Consider the following 20,087-nt stretch of genomic DNA (forward strand, 5'->3'; position numbering starts at 1 on the left):
TTTAGCATGCCCAACATACATATATCAGTGTGTGAAAGCTGATACACCTGACGTTTTCTATCCTTTTCTGGAAAGCACTGCAGCTCTCAACAAAGACATTTTGTTAATTCCATTCAACACTGATGTCTGGGGGACTGGATTTCACTGGTGTTTTGGTGCGGTAATCTTTTCTACACATGAACTAGTCATTCTTGATTCTATGAAAAACAAATCAAGATCCAAAGCACATGGTGAAGTGTTGCTGCGTATTGTTGCTGCCTGCTACCAGATAGCCGATGCAACTTTCAATAAAGATGAGTGGAATGTGATCCTGTGTTCCGATGCTGTGCAGCAAAGCAATTCAGATGACTGTGGGTTGTACACAATTTTAAATGCATTTACAATAATCACAGGTAAAACGTATGGATATATTGAGAGTACATCTGTACGTAAATGGGTTGCAGTGATTATTTCAGATCACAAACACTGCAAGTGCAGAAGGCAGGATAGGATAGCTCCACGTTCGTATTCAAAACTGCACAAAACCCTTGTGGCAAAAGATATGTGCATGCCTGTAACAGAAAAACCACTAATACACTACTTATCTACACTTCCTAACCATGATAACAGCAGATGGTATACCTGTGCAGATAGCTCGAGTTCTGGCAACTTTTCAACTGACGATTGCATGGTTCTTTGTTGTCAATGCAAGTGGTATCATGGAGCTTGCCTTTCAACAAACACCATAAAACTTCCAAAGTATTTCATTTGTGAGACCTGCATGTAAATCAAAATATTTCTGTTTTGTGAAAATCGACACAAAGTTAGTAAAAGTGATTGAAGTGATGGAAAATTGAAATATCAGCATTCAACTCCGAATAGTTTCTGAGATATAACTGTTTACACCTAGGGGGTACCAGCCCTTTATTGTTCAGCTGATTAAGTGAAAAAACACCCTCAGTGCTTTTTTTTTGTGTATTACTTTATTTTGAAGAAACAGTATTCAGGATTTTAGGATTCCTGTTAGAGATTTTGAGATATAGGCTGTCATTCCTATTTCTGCTATGTTTTGAGTGTGTTTTCGGTATTCCAGGCCTGTCATTCCATAGAAAGCAGCCGTCATTCCCTGTCATTCCACTTTTATTTTGTGTACTAGTTTATTTTTAAAAAAGTGTATTCGGGATTTTAAGATTCCTGTCTGGGATTTGGAGATATTGACCGTCCTTCTGTTTTGCTCATTGTAGTCAATGGGCATTCCACTCCCCCATTGTAGTCAATGGGCATTCCGTTTTGTCTCGTTTTAGTCTGTCCCATTTTATACAGCACTGTATATACACCACTGGAATCGGAATAAAGGAAATGATTATGTAATTCAGTTCACGTGCAGTCACGGTTTTGGTAAGTAGCATTTTCAAAAACATATCATTATGTGCAGTATTGAAATACGTTTAAAAAAAAATATAGAAAATCCACACAACCAACGAAATGTATTGTATATTTGACATTTTATTTTTAGTTTTCTGTGTAACATGGGCCATCGTTTACCCTTGAAAAAAATTAAATACAGTACCTGAAGCAGATACGAGTTTATCATATCAACAACACCAACGTGTGTTGTAAAAATAAATCAATTGCCTTGAAAACTGTCCAAAATATTTACTTGGGGTCTAAGAATGAAAAATGTAAACAAAAAAAATGCAATTTTCCATATGGAAATTGTCAAAATAAAGTGGAAGCTGGAAGGTAAGAATTTACCAGTCAGGACAATGGCATTCAAATACGACTACTTTTAAACGGTATAGGAATGTGGTTTCTTCTAGCAGTTTTCAAACTGGGGTACGTGAGAATTCTGAAATGGCAGATAACGCATTTTATTTAGTACCACTTGCCAATCTATTGCAAACTTTTGTCATGAAATCAACGTTTAATCGCTAACACCAGACTGATGTGCTGTGACGGAGCCTTCAGTGCACACATGACTAATTTACATATTAAATATGTACGTTTTAAATAAGCCCTGTTGTTTAAATGTCATATAAACAGTTGGTCTGTCAGAGATAGTTTTTTTTTACATATTTTAAAAAACAAAGACTAGTTTTTAACTCATTTTATTTCCTGTGTGCGTTCGTGCCTGCAAATCGATATTTATTTTTTTCAATGACCCGATTTAAAGTTTATTGTAACTTAAGCACTACATTTCAAAATACAGAATGGCCAATCAGAAACCAAAGCATTGCCATGCGGTCTAGTATTGCCATGCGTTAAGTCTGGTGTGAGAGTTAAGAGTTTTTAGTTTTCAATCCAGTGAAAAAATATGGATTGTTGGCTCAATACTTGAACATTACTAGCAAAGGGCGATCAAGACGAAATACCGTCAGAGATTAAAAACGCCCAAAATGTCTTGCGACTGAAGCTCTCTCCAATTTCCCCGCCCTCATCAGTGATTTGTGTGATAACAAGCAGGGACATCCATCACATACTAGGTAAGCGTTTTATTATTGTTTTTTAATTAGCATCAGTACTGTAGGTTTTAATCATCAAGAATTTAAAAATGCCAATAATATGTTTTGGTAATGAGGTCAGCTGTAGAGATGCGTGGATAGTGAACTTTTCTTTGCCGCCTTTTCTGTAATTTTATTATCAATAAAAATACATGACTGCCATTTGCTATCATGGAATTGTCCTATGTTATTTCTGAGTGATTTGAGGCTAGCGCGGAGGCTTCGTTGATTTTAATTAATTAATATTTACAATAAAATGATGATGTTTCCAACAACTAGGAACCTGTCTGAGGGACTATTTTTAGCCAAAAGTAAATTTAATATATATTTTTTCTTTTATAATACTGTAACTTTTCTAATTGTATCCATCACACACTCCAAGGCTTGTGTGTTTTGTTGTATCATGCTATTGTACAGACCTTTTTTCTGTTTTCATTTTATGACTATCTCAGTGGACTACATTTTTTGGAAAGGGTTACGCAGCTTAAAAAGATTGAAAACCCCTGTTCTAATGTGATCTGGTACAATGAATATCCTCTACTCAGTGATACACCAGCATCACTGTGACACATTTCCCAATATTGTCCCCAAAAGTGACAGTGAGTATTGCAGAGACACCTTGGTTGTATCTACAGCTTTACAATTTTATTTTTTATTCAGAAACAAAATGTCAGTAAACTGCTGGCATATTTAAAAACAAACAAAAATAAGAAATGGTGGTTGGTTCTGAATCAAACATATTGACCCTCTCACTGAAGAAAATGTCCCCCTAAAATTGAGAGGGGGCCACATTGACCCTCAGTCTGTAAGTCCTGGAGCAAACACTGCTGGTAAGACTGGTGCCGACGCTGCTGGGACTGGTGCCGACACTGATGCTGACACTGCTGGGACTGGTGCCGACACTGGGACTGATGCTGACACTGCTGGGACTGGTGCTGACACTGACTGATGCTGACACAGGGACTGGTACTGACACTGGGACTGGTGCTGTTAGTGTACAGCTCTATAGTACTTTGACAAGGTATTCACCAAAATTAATAATAATAATAATAATAATAATAAATAATAATAATAATGCAGATAGGCAAGTTCCTGCTTAAAGTAATTTTTAAATTAACTACATTTGATAACTTTAAGGTGGTGTGTGATTAGTACCAGGTGAGTGGTTAAATTGAATAGAAGTTGATTTGCTATTTGATTGGTTTCCACACAGTTTAGTTGGTTCTTTTGCCACGCAGTTGTTATATATATATATATATATATATTTGGCAGCTTATTTCCGCGCCAGCAAGAAGCGCCAGCAAACCGAAGCGTCTCAGCAAAAGAGCCAGGAGTCTAGCTGTGGGAGTCCAGCGAGGGGAGGCCTGCGCCGAGACACTGTTCAAACCTAACAGCGCTCTGGAAGATGCCATCTACTAGTCAGGTCTGTACCCTCCACCCCACTGCTCCCACTGTGCCTATTTGTCTTGCCTGTCCTGCTATGACTGTCTCTCACATCCCTGTTCTGTCCTCTCGTCCTCGTCCTCGTCCTCTGCCCTCTCTCCGCTGCTGCTCCTCCAACCCCTCTAACCTCATCCCTCTGCCTCTCCCCCCCTCCCGCACACTCTCTGGTGCACTCTGGAACTGTCACTCTTCTGCTAACAAAGCTGATTTCATCTCAGCCTTTGCCTCCCACCTCTCTCTCGATTTCCTTGCTCTCACTGAAACCTGGCTGTCCCGATAACACTGCAACTCCTGCCGCCCTGTCCTCTCTCTACGTCCTGTCCCATACCCCGCGTCTCACTGGACGGGGAGGTGGGACTGGTCTTCTCCTCTCTCCCTCCTTACTCTTTTCTGTCCCCTCCGATCTCTCCTCACTCTGTTAATACCTTTGAATTTCATGCAGTCCAACTAACCTCTCCCTGTCAACTCCTGCTAATTGTACTGTACCGTCCCCCTGGGCCTCTCGCTCACTTTCTAGATGAACTCAACTATCTACTCTCCTCCCTCCCCTCTCTGTCTACCCCAACTGTCCTGTTAGGTGACTTCAACATCCATCTCTCCAACCCCAGCCACTCTGCCGGATTCCTCCCTCTCCTTCACTCCTTTGACTTCTGTCTCTCTCCATCCCCTCCTACCCACAAAGCTGGCCATCAACTGGACCTCACCTTCTCCAGGGCCTGCTGCCCCTCCACCCTCTGTCACCCCCCTGGACCTCTCTGATCACTATTTCATCTCTTTTTCTGTCTCTCCCCCTCTGTCCTTGCCTCCACTGCTCTCTTTCACCTCCCTCCTATCGACTCCTCACAACTCTCCATAGACTCTGCTACCTCCACCCTCTTCTCCTCCCTCGACTCCCTCTGTCCCCTCACCTCCCGACCTTCCCGCCCCTCCCATCCCCAACCCTGGCTCTCCTCTGCGCTCCGCAAGAATCACACTGAGATCTGCTGAAAAGAAATGGAAGAGAACCAAACTCCCTGCTGCCTTAGACCTTTACCGCACTCTCCTCTCCTCCTTCTCCTCTACTCTCTCCTCTGCTAAATGTACTTATTTCCAATCTGTAATCCAAGCCTCCACTAACAACCCACGTAAACTATTCTCTACCTTCTCCTCTCTCCTAAACCCTCCCCCCCTCCTCCTCCTTCCTCTATCTCCTCTGATGACGTTGCCTCTCCCTCCCTCCCCCGCACCCCCTCCTGCTCCAACCCCTACACCCACTGCATCCCCTACTAACTCACCCTCCTTCTCCAACTTCTCGCCCCTCTCAGACTCTGACCTCACCTCCTTGCTCCAGGGTCACAAACCCACCACGTGTGCCCTGGACCCCCTCCCCACTCACCTCTTTCAAGCTGCTGCTCCTGCTCTACTTCCCTTCATCTCCTCCCTTCTCAACACCTCTCTCCTTTCTGGTCTCTTTCCCTCTGCCTTCAAAAAAGCCTCTATCACTCCCCTCCTCAAAAAACCTACCCTCGACCCCACCTCCCTCCAGAGCTACAGCCCTGTCTCCCCTCCTACCCTTCCTCTCCAAAACCCTCGAGCGGACTGTACACCGCCAGCTCTCTGCTTTCCTGTCCAACCACTCTGCTCGACCCTCTCCAATCTGGCTTCCGCTCTGCTCACTCCACTGAAACCGCCCTCCTGTCTGTCACCAACTCACTAAACTCTGCCCGAGCTGCCTCGCTCTCCTCTGTCCTAATTCTCCTCGACCTCTCTGCTGCCTTTGACATGTCGATCACTCTATTCTACTATCCTCTCTCGCTGACCTGGGAATCTCTGGCACTGCTCTGGCCTGGTTCTCCTCCTACCTCTCCAACTGCACTTACCAGGTAACCTGGCGTGGAGCAACCTCCACACCTCGGCCTCTCTCAACAGGAGTCCCCCAAGGGTCAGTCTTGGGTCCTGTCCTGTTCTCTCTCTACACCCGCTCCCTGGGCCCCCTCATCGCATCCTATGGTTTCTCATACCATTTCTATGCTGATGATGCTCAGATTTTCCTCTCCTTCCCCACCTCTGACTTCACCATCCCCTCCTGTATCTCTACCTGTCTGTCTGCTATTTCCTCCTGGATGCACTCGCATCACCTCAAACTCAACCTCTCTAAATCTGACCTCCTTTTCTTTCTCTCCTCCTCCTCCCCCTCCTCTGATCTCTCTATCTCTGTTCCTCTGGAGTCTACCACACTCTCTCCCTCCTCCTCAGCTAAGAACCTCGGAGTCACCCTGGACCCCTGCCTCTCTTATTCCCAGCACATCTCCACTCTGGCACGCACTTGCCGATTTCTTCCTGAGCAACATCCGAAGAATCCAACCCTTCCTCACCAACTACGCCACCCAGCTCCTGATCCAGGCCTTGGTACTCTCCCGCCTAGACTACTGCAACTCCCTCCTGGCTGGCCTCCCTGTGTCCGCCACCCGTCCGCTCCAGCTCATCCAGAACTCCGCTGCCCGCCTGGTGTTCTCTCTGCCTCGCTTCTCCCACGCAACTCCACTACTCCGCTCACTACACTGGCTACCGATCACCGCTCGCATCCAGTTCAAGACTCTTGTACTAGCCTACAGATGCCTTGACCAGACTGCACCCAGCTACCTCCAGACCCTCATCCCTCCCTACACCCCCACTCGATCTCTCCGCTCCGCCTGCACTAGAAGACTGGCTCTACCTCCTCTACGCTCCCCTGCCTCCAGAGCCCGTTCCTTCTCCACCCTCGCCCCGCAGTGGTGGAATGACCTTCCTACAGATGTCAGGACTGCCCAGTCCCTGACCACCTTCAGGCACCTCCTCAAGACTAACCTCTTCAGAAAGCACCTGTTCAAACTCCTCTGTTTTTCCCCTGGGACACATATCACCCTTCCTTAAATGCGCTTTACTTGCTCTTATCTGCCCCCTATTTTACTGCATTTAATCCTGTACTTCAGAGTACTGTAATCTGCCAAGTGTTTAATCTGTAGTATTTTGTATTTAATTATATCCTGATGTAACTATCACTGACACTGTTATCTGCTGTATTATTGAATTGTATTTTGTCAGACTTGTACTTGTTTGAACCAAAGTCATTGTATTCATCATTGTATTTATCTTGCTCTTAATTGTATTATTACTTGCACTGTGATTCTTGAAATGTATTTTTGTTTACGACTGTAAGTCGCCCTGGATAAGGGTGTCTGCTAAGAAATAAATAATAATAATACACAGTTTCTCACTCAATTCTAATATTCTTTTGTCAATATAAATCGACGATAAGAAGCAGTACAGTACTTCAGGCAGGGGAAACCAGTCGCAGAGGTCCCGGTGCTGCCTAGCGCACAGGCCGGGTCGCTATACATGCAAATACACAGCCACTATGCTGTAATAAAACGCTATGCTATAGCAGGTAGGCTGATACTTGCACAAGCTGACTGTCCAGTTAAAGTGATGAGAAAAAAAAAAAAACATACAGCCAGCTATCCCGGTTTACCTACACATTTAATGTCATCATAAAAACAGGTTCTTGGATTTTTGCTGTGCTGACGTTAAAGCATTCTACATGAAAAAAAAAAAAAAAAAGATTTATCAAAATGTATAGCAGCTAAACATCATTGTGTATGGGGGAAAAAACAACAAATATAAATGATAAATTCACTGAACATTGATTCTTACCAAGAGTTGGCTTCTTTAGAAAGAAATGTGTAATTGGTTGGTTTTTTCTCTGTTTCATGTTAGCGCTGCACTGTAAACCAGAGTACAGAGTAACTTGGGAAACTGACTAATGAGAAACGTCTTTGTGGCGCAAATTTGACATACCCCAGTGTCTGTACAGCCCGAGATCACAGTAATGTGAAGAAATTAAAAATAATATTTTATATATCTCAATTTTACACTCTTAAAAACATAAAGTGGGTACTTTTTTTTTTGTTGTTTTCACAATGAAGAACTGCCTACGCGCCTGCATATGCGAACAAATTAGTCGCACTGTAGAGCTCTGTTAGGATGTTTTGTTTCCAATTTAGTTCCTGACAGGAATAGTTGCCGCAGTTATTATTATTATTATTACTGAGGTGTACTTGCCGCTCGCTGTGTAGGTGTTATTGTTTTCTGTAAAACATTGATATCCTGTCAGTTAACCCCTCCCTGCCGACGTTAAAAGCTTGTTTTAACGTTGTCTTTATTATGCTGACCAGAGACTAGCGCTTACAACTGTTTTGTCAATTTTCTACATTTTCTTTAAATTTTCAAATCAGTAAACCTAAACCTGGATAGTAGAACGAGACCCGGGTAGCGTCGGGTAATTTAGTTTACGGGTACCCGTGTCGACCTCTAATATATACCACCCTGAAAAAAAAAGATAAGGAGTCCCCCCTAACTGTCGTTTTTGTTCGGTTTCACATTCATTTTCTCTGCCATTTGTTTTTATTTGGCAGTGAAGCAGGTAGTCACATGACTTTCCCACAACTTTCATTGGTTGAATAATTTTATGATGTAATGTTGCTTCTACAAAATCAAAAGTCCTTTGAAGTTGCTTGCAACAAAGTTGCTCGAAATTGTAGCTTCCACATCACTTTCTACAAAGAATATCTCCCTTTCTACATTTTCCTAGCAACATGTAGACTAGTGCCCACTCGGCTTAAAGCACCTAAACCTCAAGCGCCTAAACCTCAACTTGCTGTTTTTTCTCTGCTGTTACTGCCAGTGAGATGACAGGACACAGTAATTAAGCACACTAGATGAGAAGTGTAGGAGGTGTTGGAATTTAAACACTTACATGTTGTGTGACGCTTGTTTGTGCACCTGGTCTCACGGCTTCAATGTTTTGCATTCTGCCGTTGAGTTCTTCTCTCCTGAGTTCTGAGAGCACAGAATTTAGAAAGCTTGACTTTCCGGAACCCACATTGCCCGTAATAAGAATATTAGTTGTGGAAGCCTTAGGGTGTGGTTGGTGGTTTTGTATTTCTTCTTGAAGTTTCATGTAAGCTCTGTAAAACAAGTGAAAACGAAAAGAAATGTCAAACTTTAAAAAGCTCAGTTTTACAAATATTTCAAAACATACAAAAATAATAAAAAAAAAACTGATCATTTACTCATCACTAAATTCATCTTCACGCCACGGCTCTGGTTTCGGCTCATCTGCAAAATGGGGAGAGATACATAAATACGCACAGCTCTGTTTCTTTCTGTGGTAAAGATGAGGCTTTTAATATGACTTACCTCTTGCCGGAGCAGATGACTGTCCTCCAAGACTGCCAAAAGAAAAACTAAATAGAAAAAGACAATGATAATTAATAAAGAAGAAGAAAATCTCCATTTAAAAGAAGGGGCAGATTTTTTGCTGACATTTTGAGTTTTTTCTCATCTTATTTGGAACTCCAGTTGTATTTTTTTACAATTGAAATTTGAGATGGCGAGCCAGGAATCTGGCTGCGTTGGTTTAGAATTTCAATCAGAGAACCCGAAAGGACGTTTGAAGTGGAGATCTACGTTTTTTTGTTTCTGCGTGCTATGGTCTAGACTCAACCCGAGTAGTACTATTGAATTCAAATATCCTAGGATATATCAAGCAAAACTGGGAATCTGGTTGAGTCTTATTTGTTCTGTGGAATGATTACAACGCTGTGTACTGTGTAAATTGTATATCTGCTATAACCAGCAGCAGCATTTGCACTGCAGGAAGTTCTGGATTTGCTGTGGCATTTGCTGGAGTCTGCCTCCGTCAGCACATCTGCTGACAGGAATGCCGTTGCCAGCAGTACCGTTGCCAGCAGTAACGCAGCCAACATTGTCAATGGCAGCATTTCCACTGCCGGAATTGCCCCAACTGGAGGAGCCAGTATTGGAGCTGTCAGCATTTCTGCCGATGGCATTGCCATTAGCAGCATTTCCGCTGCAGGAATTGCCCCAGCTAAAGGAGCCAGCCGGGGAGCCGTTGGCTTTTCCACTGACGGCACTGCCACTGACAGCATTTCCACTGCTAGTGGTGCCACGGGAGGAGGAACTCTCCCAACCGTCAGCATTTTCGCTGACAGCAGTGCCCTTAGCAGCTTTTCTGCTGCAGGAATTAACTCGGCTGGTGGAGCCAACCTGGAAGCTGTCGGCCTTTCCGCTGACAGCATTGGTATGGGGAACATTGCCGCCCATGGAGCCCTTAAGGTCTCTGTGTCTCTGGCTCAGGACTATGGGACTTTTGGGCTTTTAAGGGGGAAGTGGCCGGCCATGTGTGCTGCGCACAAAGGGGTGGGGGGGGTATGTGGCAGAGTGCCCCGCCCCTGTGTGTAATTTGTGTTATATGTTGTATGTAGTGTGTTTATTGTTGGTGTATATGTATTTTTGCACGGGATATAATGGGGCTATGCTGATTAAAATGGGTAACTGTATGGAAGCACAGGAAGTGCACACATTAGTTCATGTGCTGAGATTCAAGTGAGTGATTAATTAGTAATTGAATCCCGGCACAGATGTGTGTGTGTGTATATATAGATGCACAAATCACTCTTGAGGTTGGAGAGAACGGGAGAGAGTCAGGAGAAATATAAATAAATTACTAACAAAAATGCTACGCGTGCTGGGTCTACACCCGCCCGCTACCTGTTAGAGGTCAGTGTTTTGTTTGTCTGTTTGTTTGGCCATTGTGCCGTTTATTTTGAGTGTTTTTGTTTTGTTCAACTGTTTTATTTGTTCATTTATAATTAAATCCACGCATTGGCGCATTCAATCACCATTGTCTGTCTAGTTCCTGGTCTGACATCACCGCCCAAGCAATCCGTCACACTGCACATGAGAATATAGATTCTAGTTTTTGACAACACTCATTTTTTGTTTAAGGTAATAAATTGTTACCAGAACGAATCCCACTTGTGTGTTGCAATTGAATTAGTAATAATTAAAACTATAGTATTCCGCCAGTCTATTTCTGAATCTAGGAGAAACATTGTTAACTGCTATAAAACAGTAGTTACAGCACTATTTTTGTTTACACTATATTTTTATTGATGCTGTTTTGTTTATTTGATTTACTGTTTTATGTTCACTGTTTGCTCTCTTTCTCTCTCACTCTCATGGAATGGGTTTAATTATGTGCAAGACTTACCTTTATAATTTCACCTTGTGAATGCAATTCATCCTTTTTGTATTGGTAGCCAAATAGAACTTTTCTTACATGACCAGACCTATTTTATTTGCAATCTATTTGAAAACCCAGACTTTTTTTGCGTGGTGTGCTTTTTAATGTTAGCCTTTAGGCGTAATTCGGGGGATGACGTAGAGGGCTCTCTCCCGCTTTGCGCTGCTTTTTCTTATCCTATATCCTTTTCTTTAGCCTGTCTTACCTTCCCTCCATGGCGTCCTTCCCGGTAATGTCCGCCGATCTCTTCCGGGTGGAAGCTGATCCCAGTTCAGCCTCATTTAGTATTTCCAGCCAACCACACAATGCAGCGCTCGCCTCGTCAATTATTAGGGCATGTATGTTATTGGCTGCCCCTCCTGTCTATCTCTCTCTTTTTCTACTTTAACCCAGCACTATTTCCGCTTCCTTGTCTGTGTTTGTTTTTTGTTGTTCACTCCTTTCACTGCAGGCCATTTCTTTGCTCAGCGCTCGCAAGATAGTTTCAGTTATTTTCCTACCTGCTCAGTCTGCGCCGTTCAAAACACAGCGTCATTCTCAACTTGGTCCTCGTTTTCATCAGAAAGACTGTTCTAACGTCACCGCTGTACTGCAACTCTTTCCCACTGGTGCCTCGCACACCACGGTTACCACGGCAACGCCTCATCGAGTGACTACTGGGAGTGGTAAGTTGCCATGGCGACCAGGCAGCTTTAACAGGCAATGCGAGCCTGTGCCTCACTACTGCAATCTTCTGGCTCCTGCTGCTGCGCTTTTGCAACATGAGAGCTTCAACGAATTGTGACATCTAAATACTGCAGGCTCCTCTTCTAGACCTACGTTAACTTACTTATATCATCACTAACTGTTCTAAAGCTAATGTTTTATACATAGACAAGGATTTTAATCGCAATAACCAAATATATGCTACCCTGCTTCACTGAAGCCAATAGTTTCAATTCCAATCACAACCTCTAGATGGCAGCATAACACCACAAGCTCTATATAATTTAAGCTGATTTGCTATTGCTGTGAATCTTGCACACTCCAAACTTTCTATCAATTCCTGCAGTTCATTGTCATTCCAAGGGATTCTCAGTACCCTCCTGAATTTTTCAAATCCAAACCCCATCCCCTCGAGGACCTCGTCATGAAGCCAAGCTTATCAGCTTTCTGAGATGTTAAGAATCCACCGTCACATTAATTTCCAGCTTCCCTGCATCAGGCCATTCCTGCAACCTTCTTGTTCCTGGATTTGCACTTCCTCATTTGCCCCCAACTTCATCAAGGCACTTAATATAACTTTCAAAGTCCATTTCATTCAATTTGAGCTACCAGTCACATACGGAAACTATGTGCTACGATTATAAACATTTCAGTCAAGCGTCGTCCTACCCCGCAATAGACAATACACTCTTAGACTGCTCCTGATCATATCAATAGGTTTTGCAGCAGCCTCCGAGCAACGCATTCCCATCCTCTCAGGTTCTGCAGCGGCCTTAGATATATGCATTCTTCATCTCTGCCCAAAGGCAGCCCCATCTCCGACATCATCTAAAAACGCCTTAACTCTCAAATACCAATTTTCACCGCATTCAGCAGCTCTCTGCTCTCTACAGCAAGCCGCTGCACACTACTCACAGCATTCCATCGGCTACTCCCTCAGATCTCTGCCCGTTCAGCAGATATTGCCTCTACTGTTAATATCTCCTCATTACAGCAAATCTAGGCTCCCTCTTCAGATCTGCTCACTATTGCAGCATACAAAAGTGGCTTTAGTTTACTGTTTAAATCTGCAACTGCTCTCCTCTAGAGCTTCCAACGCTCCAGCTTTCCTCCAATACTTGGATCACAAATATATATTTATTTATTTATTTATTATTTATTTCTTAGCAGACGCCCTTATCCAGGGCGACTTACAATTGTTACAAGATATCACATTATTTTTACATACAATTACCCATTTATACAGTTGGGTTTTTACTGAAGCAATCTAGGTAAAGTACCTTGCTCAAGGGTACAACAGCAGTGTCCCCCACTGGGGATTGAACCCACAACCCTCCGGTCAAGAGTCCAGAGCCCTATATATATATAATATATATTATTATTATTATTTATTTCTTAGCAGACGCCCTTATCCAGGGCGACTTACAATTGTTACAAGATATCACATTATTTTTACATACAATTACCCATTTATACAGTTGGGTTTTTACTGGAGCAATTTAGGTAAAGTACCTTGCTCAAGGGTACAGCAGCAGTGTCCCCTACCATGGATTGAACCCACAACCCTCCGGTCAAGAGTCCAGAGCCCCTAACCACTGCGCCACACTGCTGCCCATATATATATATATATATATATATATATATATATATATATACACACACACAGAGAGCTTGACTTCCTCAGCAATTTAGTCATATGTCCGCTCATCCTCTCAGATACTACAAGCTTTAATACATGGTACAAGACCGGAAATCCATTTATGAATTAAGGAGAATGATTGGAGTATTGAAACCCTAATCTCTGATTTATGAGTTCACCTTTTCCATTCCAAACAGACATGATGGTAGCAAACCGCTGATCAATCCTGTATTAACTAACACAGGACGGTCGGCATTTCATCTCTCTGCCTTCGTTTTTAGAAACAACTCGGCAGTCAATTTCATATATTTTTTCAGGTCCAGCTGCCACCTCAGCCCTCAAACTCTGCAACACCAACATCTGCTGTTCAACTAAATACAACAACCTTCTGCAATCTGCTCATCACTACATGGCCACACTTAGCCCCAGCGACCAAATCTTCATTTACCACTGGATGGAAAACATTTACAACTTTCTGCACTCAAAACAAAATACATCCCATTCAGATTTAATGAGCAGCGGATTCTAGCCTCTATCGCCCATGCAAGGGATTCTCTTCACTTAGCCCCCACTACCGTTAAAGCCTACATCTCCGGAATTCAGTATTTCTGCCGCCTCGTCTCCGTCCCTTCTCCAACGCTCCTATCCATCCCATCAGTTTGCTGACACTCGGAGAGATCCTCAAGAGCCCCCCCCCCCCCCCCCCAGCTGCTCCCTCCTGGCTCCCTATATCAATAGACATCCTTCACTCTTTAATCTCTACCCTCAGAAAAAGCTGCTCTGTCTATGCAATGTCCTGACCATGGAAGTATTATGTCTAACTGCTCTTGTGAAGCACTTCCTCTGCAAGACTCCTGAAGGAACAGAGTGCACCCTGTGAATTTACTGTGACAACACCAGTGATTTACCGGTTTAAAAAAAATAAATAAAAAGCAAGAGTTACCAGAACATCAAGGGGAATACAATGGATAGACTCGGAGCATTAAGCCATTTGAACTATGAGGTTTTGTGAACCATTCCGTGCACCCAGATACTGGACTTTGGCCAGCTGTAGTAATTTTACTACAGAATACTACCCCTTGCAGTAAAAAAAAAAAAGTTAACCAGAAGCAGACCCCAACCCGTGGCAAGTTCCTCCTTTCAAACAGCTGGTGTTCCACTAAACTCCACACTCTCCAGCCTCCTCCAGTCAGCCTGCAGCTTCAGGGAGAATTGCCTTCGCCCCTTCCACTCGCTCTTCTTATTCTACTGCCTGGTCTTCCTTCACCAATTCTGTGCCCAGATTCATCTCTCTCTCTCACCACCTATAACCTTCAGCACCTCCTTGCCTTTATGACAGACCTCAGGCTATCCCTTAACCTGGCCCCTTCCTCCATCAGGAATTCTCTCAGGTATCCAGTAACAGTTCCTCCTCCGTCCCGTCCCCCCCCCCGTCCCCCCCTGCTCCTTTCAATCCCGGAGGTCCGTCTGAGAGTCTTGCATCCTCCTCTCCATCAAGACAACCAACCTCCTCGGAATCTCCAGTTTCCCAGCCATCAGCCTGCGGCACTTTGACCTCACTCAAGTCCCCGGAAATAACTTCCTCCTATTCATCAGGACTCAAAACAGACAGTTACATCAAGATCCAGAAGTTCCGCAACCTGGTCCCAGGAGCAGACCCCAACCCTCGTCTCGTACCACCCTTCAGCAAAACAATATTCAACTGAATAACTCTCTCTCCGGCCTCCTTCAATCACCACATGGATTCATGGAGTACACTCTCGCCCCATCTACCCTTTCCTCCTACTCAACTGCCTGGTCTTCAGTTACTCACATTTGCGAGCAAAAACAGATCTCTCATACTTCTTTCAACGTACAGCACCTCCTTGCCTTCATCACTCACCTCAGGCTGTCTCTACATTTAGCCCCCTCCTCTATTTAGATGCTACCTAGCGGGCATTCAGTATCAATTTCGCCTTCAATCTATCTCCTCTCGTCCGTTCTAGAGATGGCGGATCTCTAGAGAGAATGCTCAGAGGCATGGAGAAAAGCCTGCTCCCCTCCTCTCCATCAAGTTAACCAATCTCTATAGACCTTCTCCTTTATCTCATCACTGCTATCCAGCAAGGATGCTTCAACCTATTCAACAACATAGTCATGGAAACCCTGTGCCTGACCGCTGCCTTTGGATTCCTCCGCTGTGCAGAATTCTCAACTCCATCAACTTCCAGCTTCCCAGCTCTAGGCCTTAAGCGCTCCGATCTCTCTCAAATCCCCGGAAGCCACTTTATCCTCCACATCAGATCTTCAAAAAACGGTCCATTTAAGCCAAGGATTCTGTGTCTTCCATCGGATCCCCTCTTCATCGACAGCTCCAGATCTATACTTACGAGACACTGGTTCTCATCCCGTTTATGCACCCTCTTGTCACGGATTGGGCTTCAAACTATTTCTCCCCCCATTCATTCCGGATCGGAGCAGCTACCTCCACGGCCAGGGCAGGAATCAATCAACACTTGATTAAGTCTATGGGGTGCTGGATCTCTTTAGCTGTTGAACTTTATATTAGATCATCCTCTGCAGACATCGCCACAGCTCACCAAGCACTCGTTAGCTTGCCCGGAGTGGGGGGCGCCCTCTCTGCCAGGCCCACCTGAGGTTTCCTCCCTCACTCCCCCGGCTGTCCGGGTGAGCCTCTCGTCTCAACCATTGCCGCACGGCTGTTCCTCGCCGGCCTGAGGGGGCCCCCGGCCACATCCTATTCTTCTGCTCCTTATGCGCTAAGCCTTCCAGGCCTCAACCTTGTTGTCCCATCTCCTCTCTTCCATTTCAGGTCCAGGACCATTTCAGCCCCCTCATGCAGTAGGCCGTGCCTCCACCTGCCGAGCGGGCCCCGACCGAGGGGGGGGGGGGGGGGGGTGTGTTTCTCTGTTTTTCGTCTCTCCTAAACGGATCTAAGACACTTTTCCTAAGCTCTCCACGCCACCCAGCTGCCAGCTTAGCTGCCTGAGGATGCTGCACTGAGTTGCGGAGGATCTGTCCTTTTGTCCTGTTCGTCCCCTTCCTGTCTCTTGCTCCACTAAATGCCCAGCAGCCAGAGGATGCTGCCTGCCCCGTCGGTAGCGAGAGTCAGTTTGTTGTATGTTATGTGTCTAAACTTTGCTCTCTCTCTCTCACTTTTATGTCACCCAGCAGTCGGAGGATGCTGCCTGACCCGGCGGAAAGTGTTTATATCTAATCCTTTGCTCTTCTCGTGTCTCCCTCTCTACGTCGCCCAGCAGCCAGAGGATGCTGCCTGACCCGACGAGAAGGGAAAACTCTTTGTTCCCTATCTCGTCCTGCTATCAGTATCTAACCTCAATGTTACTAAGCACCATTCCCAAACTCCATCCCCAATCTCGCCATCCCTCTCAAACTCGTTTCACTCTTAAACTCTCAAATCTCTCGCCCCTCTCAAGCCTCCTAACCAACCGGAGAAATCCTCTCATCTTGTCGCATTCTTAATATCTCACTCCCAATTTCGCCTCCTCTCAAGCCCTCGTAGGCATCCAGTGAATAAATAATGATTTTGCTATTACTACTTCACCAAGTCTCAACATTAAACCTTTTAACTGTTGTGCTCAGTGGCTTTGGTCTCCATATATATATTTAAAGAAATAACAATGTTATTTGTTGTTTAATTATGTGAAAAAGAATACCTGTAAAATGGGCTAGCCAGAGGGAGGGGCCAGGAGAAGACAGGTGTTTAAGGTTGGAAGCAGCTTCTTCTTTTGTGTGTTTTCCTGGTGCAAGTTGCAGGGGCTGCAGATACAGGACAGTCTGCTTTCCTACAAGGATAGGGCCTTTCAGCTCGCTAAGCTTATGGTTCCCTGGAGCACAAATCTCCAGTGGTGCACATATAGAATAGGGATCTGTATGGCTGTGGTCCCCTGGAACACTAGTATCGGATGAGATAGATGTGTTTAACAGATTGAATTGGACATACTTAGCTAGGAGCAGCTAAGGTGAGAGGATTGACAGGACAAAGCAGGAGAAAAACAAGTACCCTGTTAAGGTGAACCAGATGTTCTAGAATGACTGGTCAGTCTCCAGAGTCTCATGTGCATGGGGGGTTTCTTTAGGATCCGTATAAAAAGGGGGTTTCTTTGTCTGTAGTTTGTTCAGAATCTACCATCCATCTTGAACCCAGGCACACTGTCTGTAATCCCCGTGAACTGTTATGTTCAGAGCCTCACAACTCTGAAACTAGACTTTGTGTTCGTAATCTTTGTATGCTGTTTCTTCTTAATAAAACTCTAAAAAGACAACCAGAGAGGTTTCGTGTTTCATCCAGGTCTGCAGCGTGCGGGAACAGTCTGCACTCACAGCTCAGCAGAGCAGCAGCAGCATTAAGGGCTATTCAGGGTCCAGGACACGCAACCTACTCGCAGAACAATCGAAGAATAATTGGTGCGCGTCTTGAGATGTGTGAAGCGCAAGGTGTAGACGCGAGCATCAAATCGTTAAGTTGAAATTTTGTAACTTTTTACTTGCATTTCTGTAGGGAGACATGGATGTATATACAGGACAGATATGTTAAATAAGAAAAAAATGAGGGGAAAGAGTGGGGACGCAGGTGGAAGTAAAAAAACACCTTTGAGCTGCTAACTGAATTTATCAAACACAGGGACACAGATTTAAATGTGCCAGAGTAGGATGATGAGGTATGTATTGAAATAAATAAATAAAACAAGTACAGTATATGCAGGCTTGCCATAAGGAAATAAGGAGTAGGAGTAATAAGAAATAAACAAATACGTTAAATATTCATGAACAGAAAATAATTCTAGCTTGACAGAATCTTTACCCCATCTAGCGTTCATTTCTTTGTCACAAAATAAAAACAGACATATTTATTTCATGACATATTGCATATAAGTTTGTATATATAGGCTAGATATAATTACACATTCACAGATGAACTTGAAGATATCTTATTGTTATATGTGTTTGATAGATACAATCATGTTAATGTCTTATTCATTTTTAGTTAAAAGTAATATACTTTGACATAACAATGAAGTTTGAAACCTTTGTTTCCAATGTTTTTTTCTTATGATTATTATTTTATTACAAGTAGCCTATGCTGTGAAGAAGTTATGATTATTATTTTAGAACCCAGCACCACCAGACAATGCTGAAGAGAGTGAAAGTATTTGCAGCAACACAGAAAGTGCATCTGTAGCTCAGCTAGATTACACACCTGTTCCAGAAGTTGGTCCACCTGCTAGGAAGAAGAAAAAGAGTTTAGATCCTGTGGAAGAAGCTTTGCTAGACAGGCTAAAACATATAGATACATCAAAAGAAAAAAAAGGATGAATCTTTTGCAAAATTCATCTCCGTTTCTCTCAGCAAACTCTCTGAGTGAAGTAGATCCCTGGCAAGGTTCTGAATTCATCAGCTTCTCTATGACATGTTGCAGATGGATTGCACCCAGACCTTGGCGCATACTCCCTCAAATGTGCCATTAAACTCCAGTACGTCACACACCTCTACTTCATATTTCCCTGAGGAATCCTCGGAAGAGCATCTTTCCCAGACCGGTCTGCACTTACCACATGCAACAAATTGTCATTACACTGACTTATAAATATCCTACAAAAACTAATCATTGGAATGTAAATGCTGCCACTTGTTGACATTCACTTACTAAATTATAAAACTATATTATTTGGTGTTTTGGGTATAATATTGTTACTGTAAAAGACTGGGAACTATTGCTGCTCTAGGGTACTGTGGAGCAGTGTTAGTAAAGCGTAAGTAAAACCTAATAGTACTTACCTTGACTTGCTGCTAGGGGACCCGCTGTCCGTGTCCTTGTATAGGAAACAAAAAAAGGGGAAAAGTTGAGTGTTTTAACAAAATTGAAGACCATGGGATATTGCATGGGAAAAGGGTAGCATTGATATGAAATGTTGTATCTCTTTATTTTTGTAAAGACTGCCCAATGTTTTCTGCAGTGTTTTAAAAGTTAAGTTTAATTTTCTTTTGAGTGGCAGCTTCTCGTATTGTTGGCTGCATGGCTTCATGAGAAAGAACGTGTGCACGCATGTGTCCACCCTGGTATTTAGACCTGCAGGGGTGTGTGCCCATTGATGAATAGGACTGGGAACTACTGCTGCTGTAAGGGTGCTGTGACTACTAGAGTTTTTTTTTTCTCTTACAGGCCAGTTTGAATGCATGCTCTATGCATTTATTAATTTTATTTTTTTGTTTTGTTCTTGTTTTGCCTGTAAATAGTTTGACTGTCCCTTGCTTTTAAACCACACTAGCTGTGGTCCTGAGGAGCTCTCTCTGTTTTGTAAAGATTTTTTTTTCAAATAAATAAAAACAGTTTTTGGACTTCTGTTATGTGAGAACTCTTCAGTCTTCAGCACCATCAGGACCCTTCCTTTAGCCTGCTGATCCTTAACTATACAGGATAACACCCACTAATTTACAGAAGAAGTTTTCACAGAAACATATTGTACATTTCATCTTGAGAATTACAATGATGATATTCTGCAGTAGATGTGTTCTATTTCCAGTGCAGTATTTATCACACCTCGATTGAGTGAGTCACTGCAGCTCAGTTACAGAGAAGATCTACATACTGTAGCACTAGTGTCTGATTAGCATGTTACAGAAAAGCAGCCAGAATCTGTGCACATTACCTTGTACAACAGAAAGCCAGATC

The 20,087-nt window shown here is 43.5% G+C and overlaps 1 protein-coding gene across 3 annotated transcripts in view; it reads right to left on the bottom strand.

Moving 5' to 3' along the window:
- The window catches only part of LOC131706680 (interferon-induced protein 44-like), a 67,642-nt gene that overhangs the window by 33,880 nt on the left and 13,675 nt on the right, over window positions 1-20,087 (bottom strand). For 2 of the 3 annotated variants that reach the window (XM_059008248.1, XM_059008249.1), the window contains 5 exons: window positions 19,193-19,227; window positions 18,615-18,638; window positions 9,141-9,187; window positions 9,014-9,059; window positions 8,698-8,908 (listed from right to left, as the gene is read on the bottom strand). In XM_059008248.1, coding sequence (XP_058864231.1) covers window positions 8,698-8,908; window positions 9,014-9,059; window positions 9,141-9,187; window positions 18,615-18,638; window positions 19,193-19,227 — 363 coding nt within the window. The remainder of the gene's footprint in view (window positions 1-8,697; window positions 8,909-9,013; window positions 9,060-9,140; window positions 9,188-18,614; window positions 18,639-19,192; window positions 19,228-20,087) is intronic. The other variant, XM_059008250.1, reaches the window with a different exon arrangement.

Source organism: Acipenser ruthenus, chromosome 36 (assembly GCF_902713425.1).
Source record: "Acipenser ruthenus chromosome 36, fAciRut3.2 maternal haplotype, whole genome shotgun sequence".
Lineage (NCBI taxonomy): Eukaryota > Metazoa > Chordata > Actinopteri > Acipenseriformes > Acipenseridae > Acipenser > Acipenser ruthenus.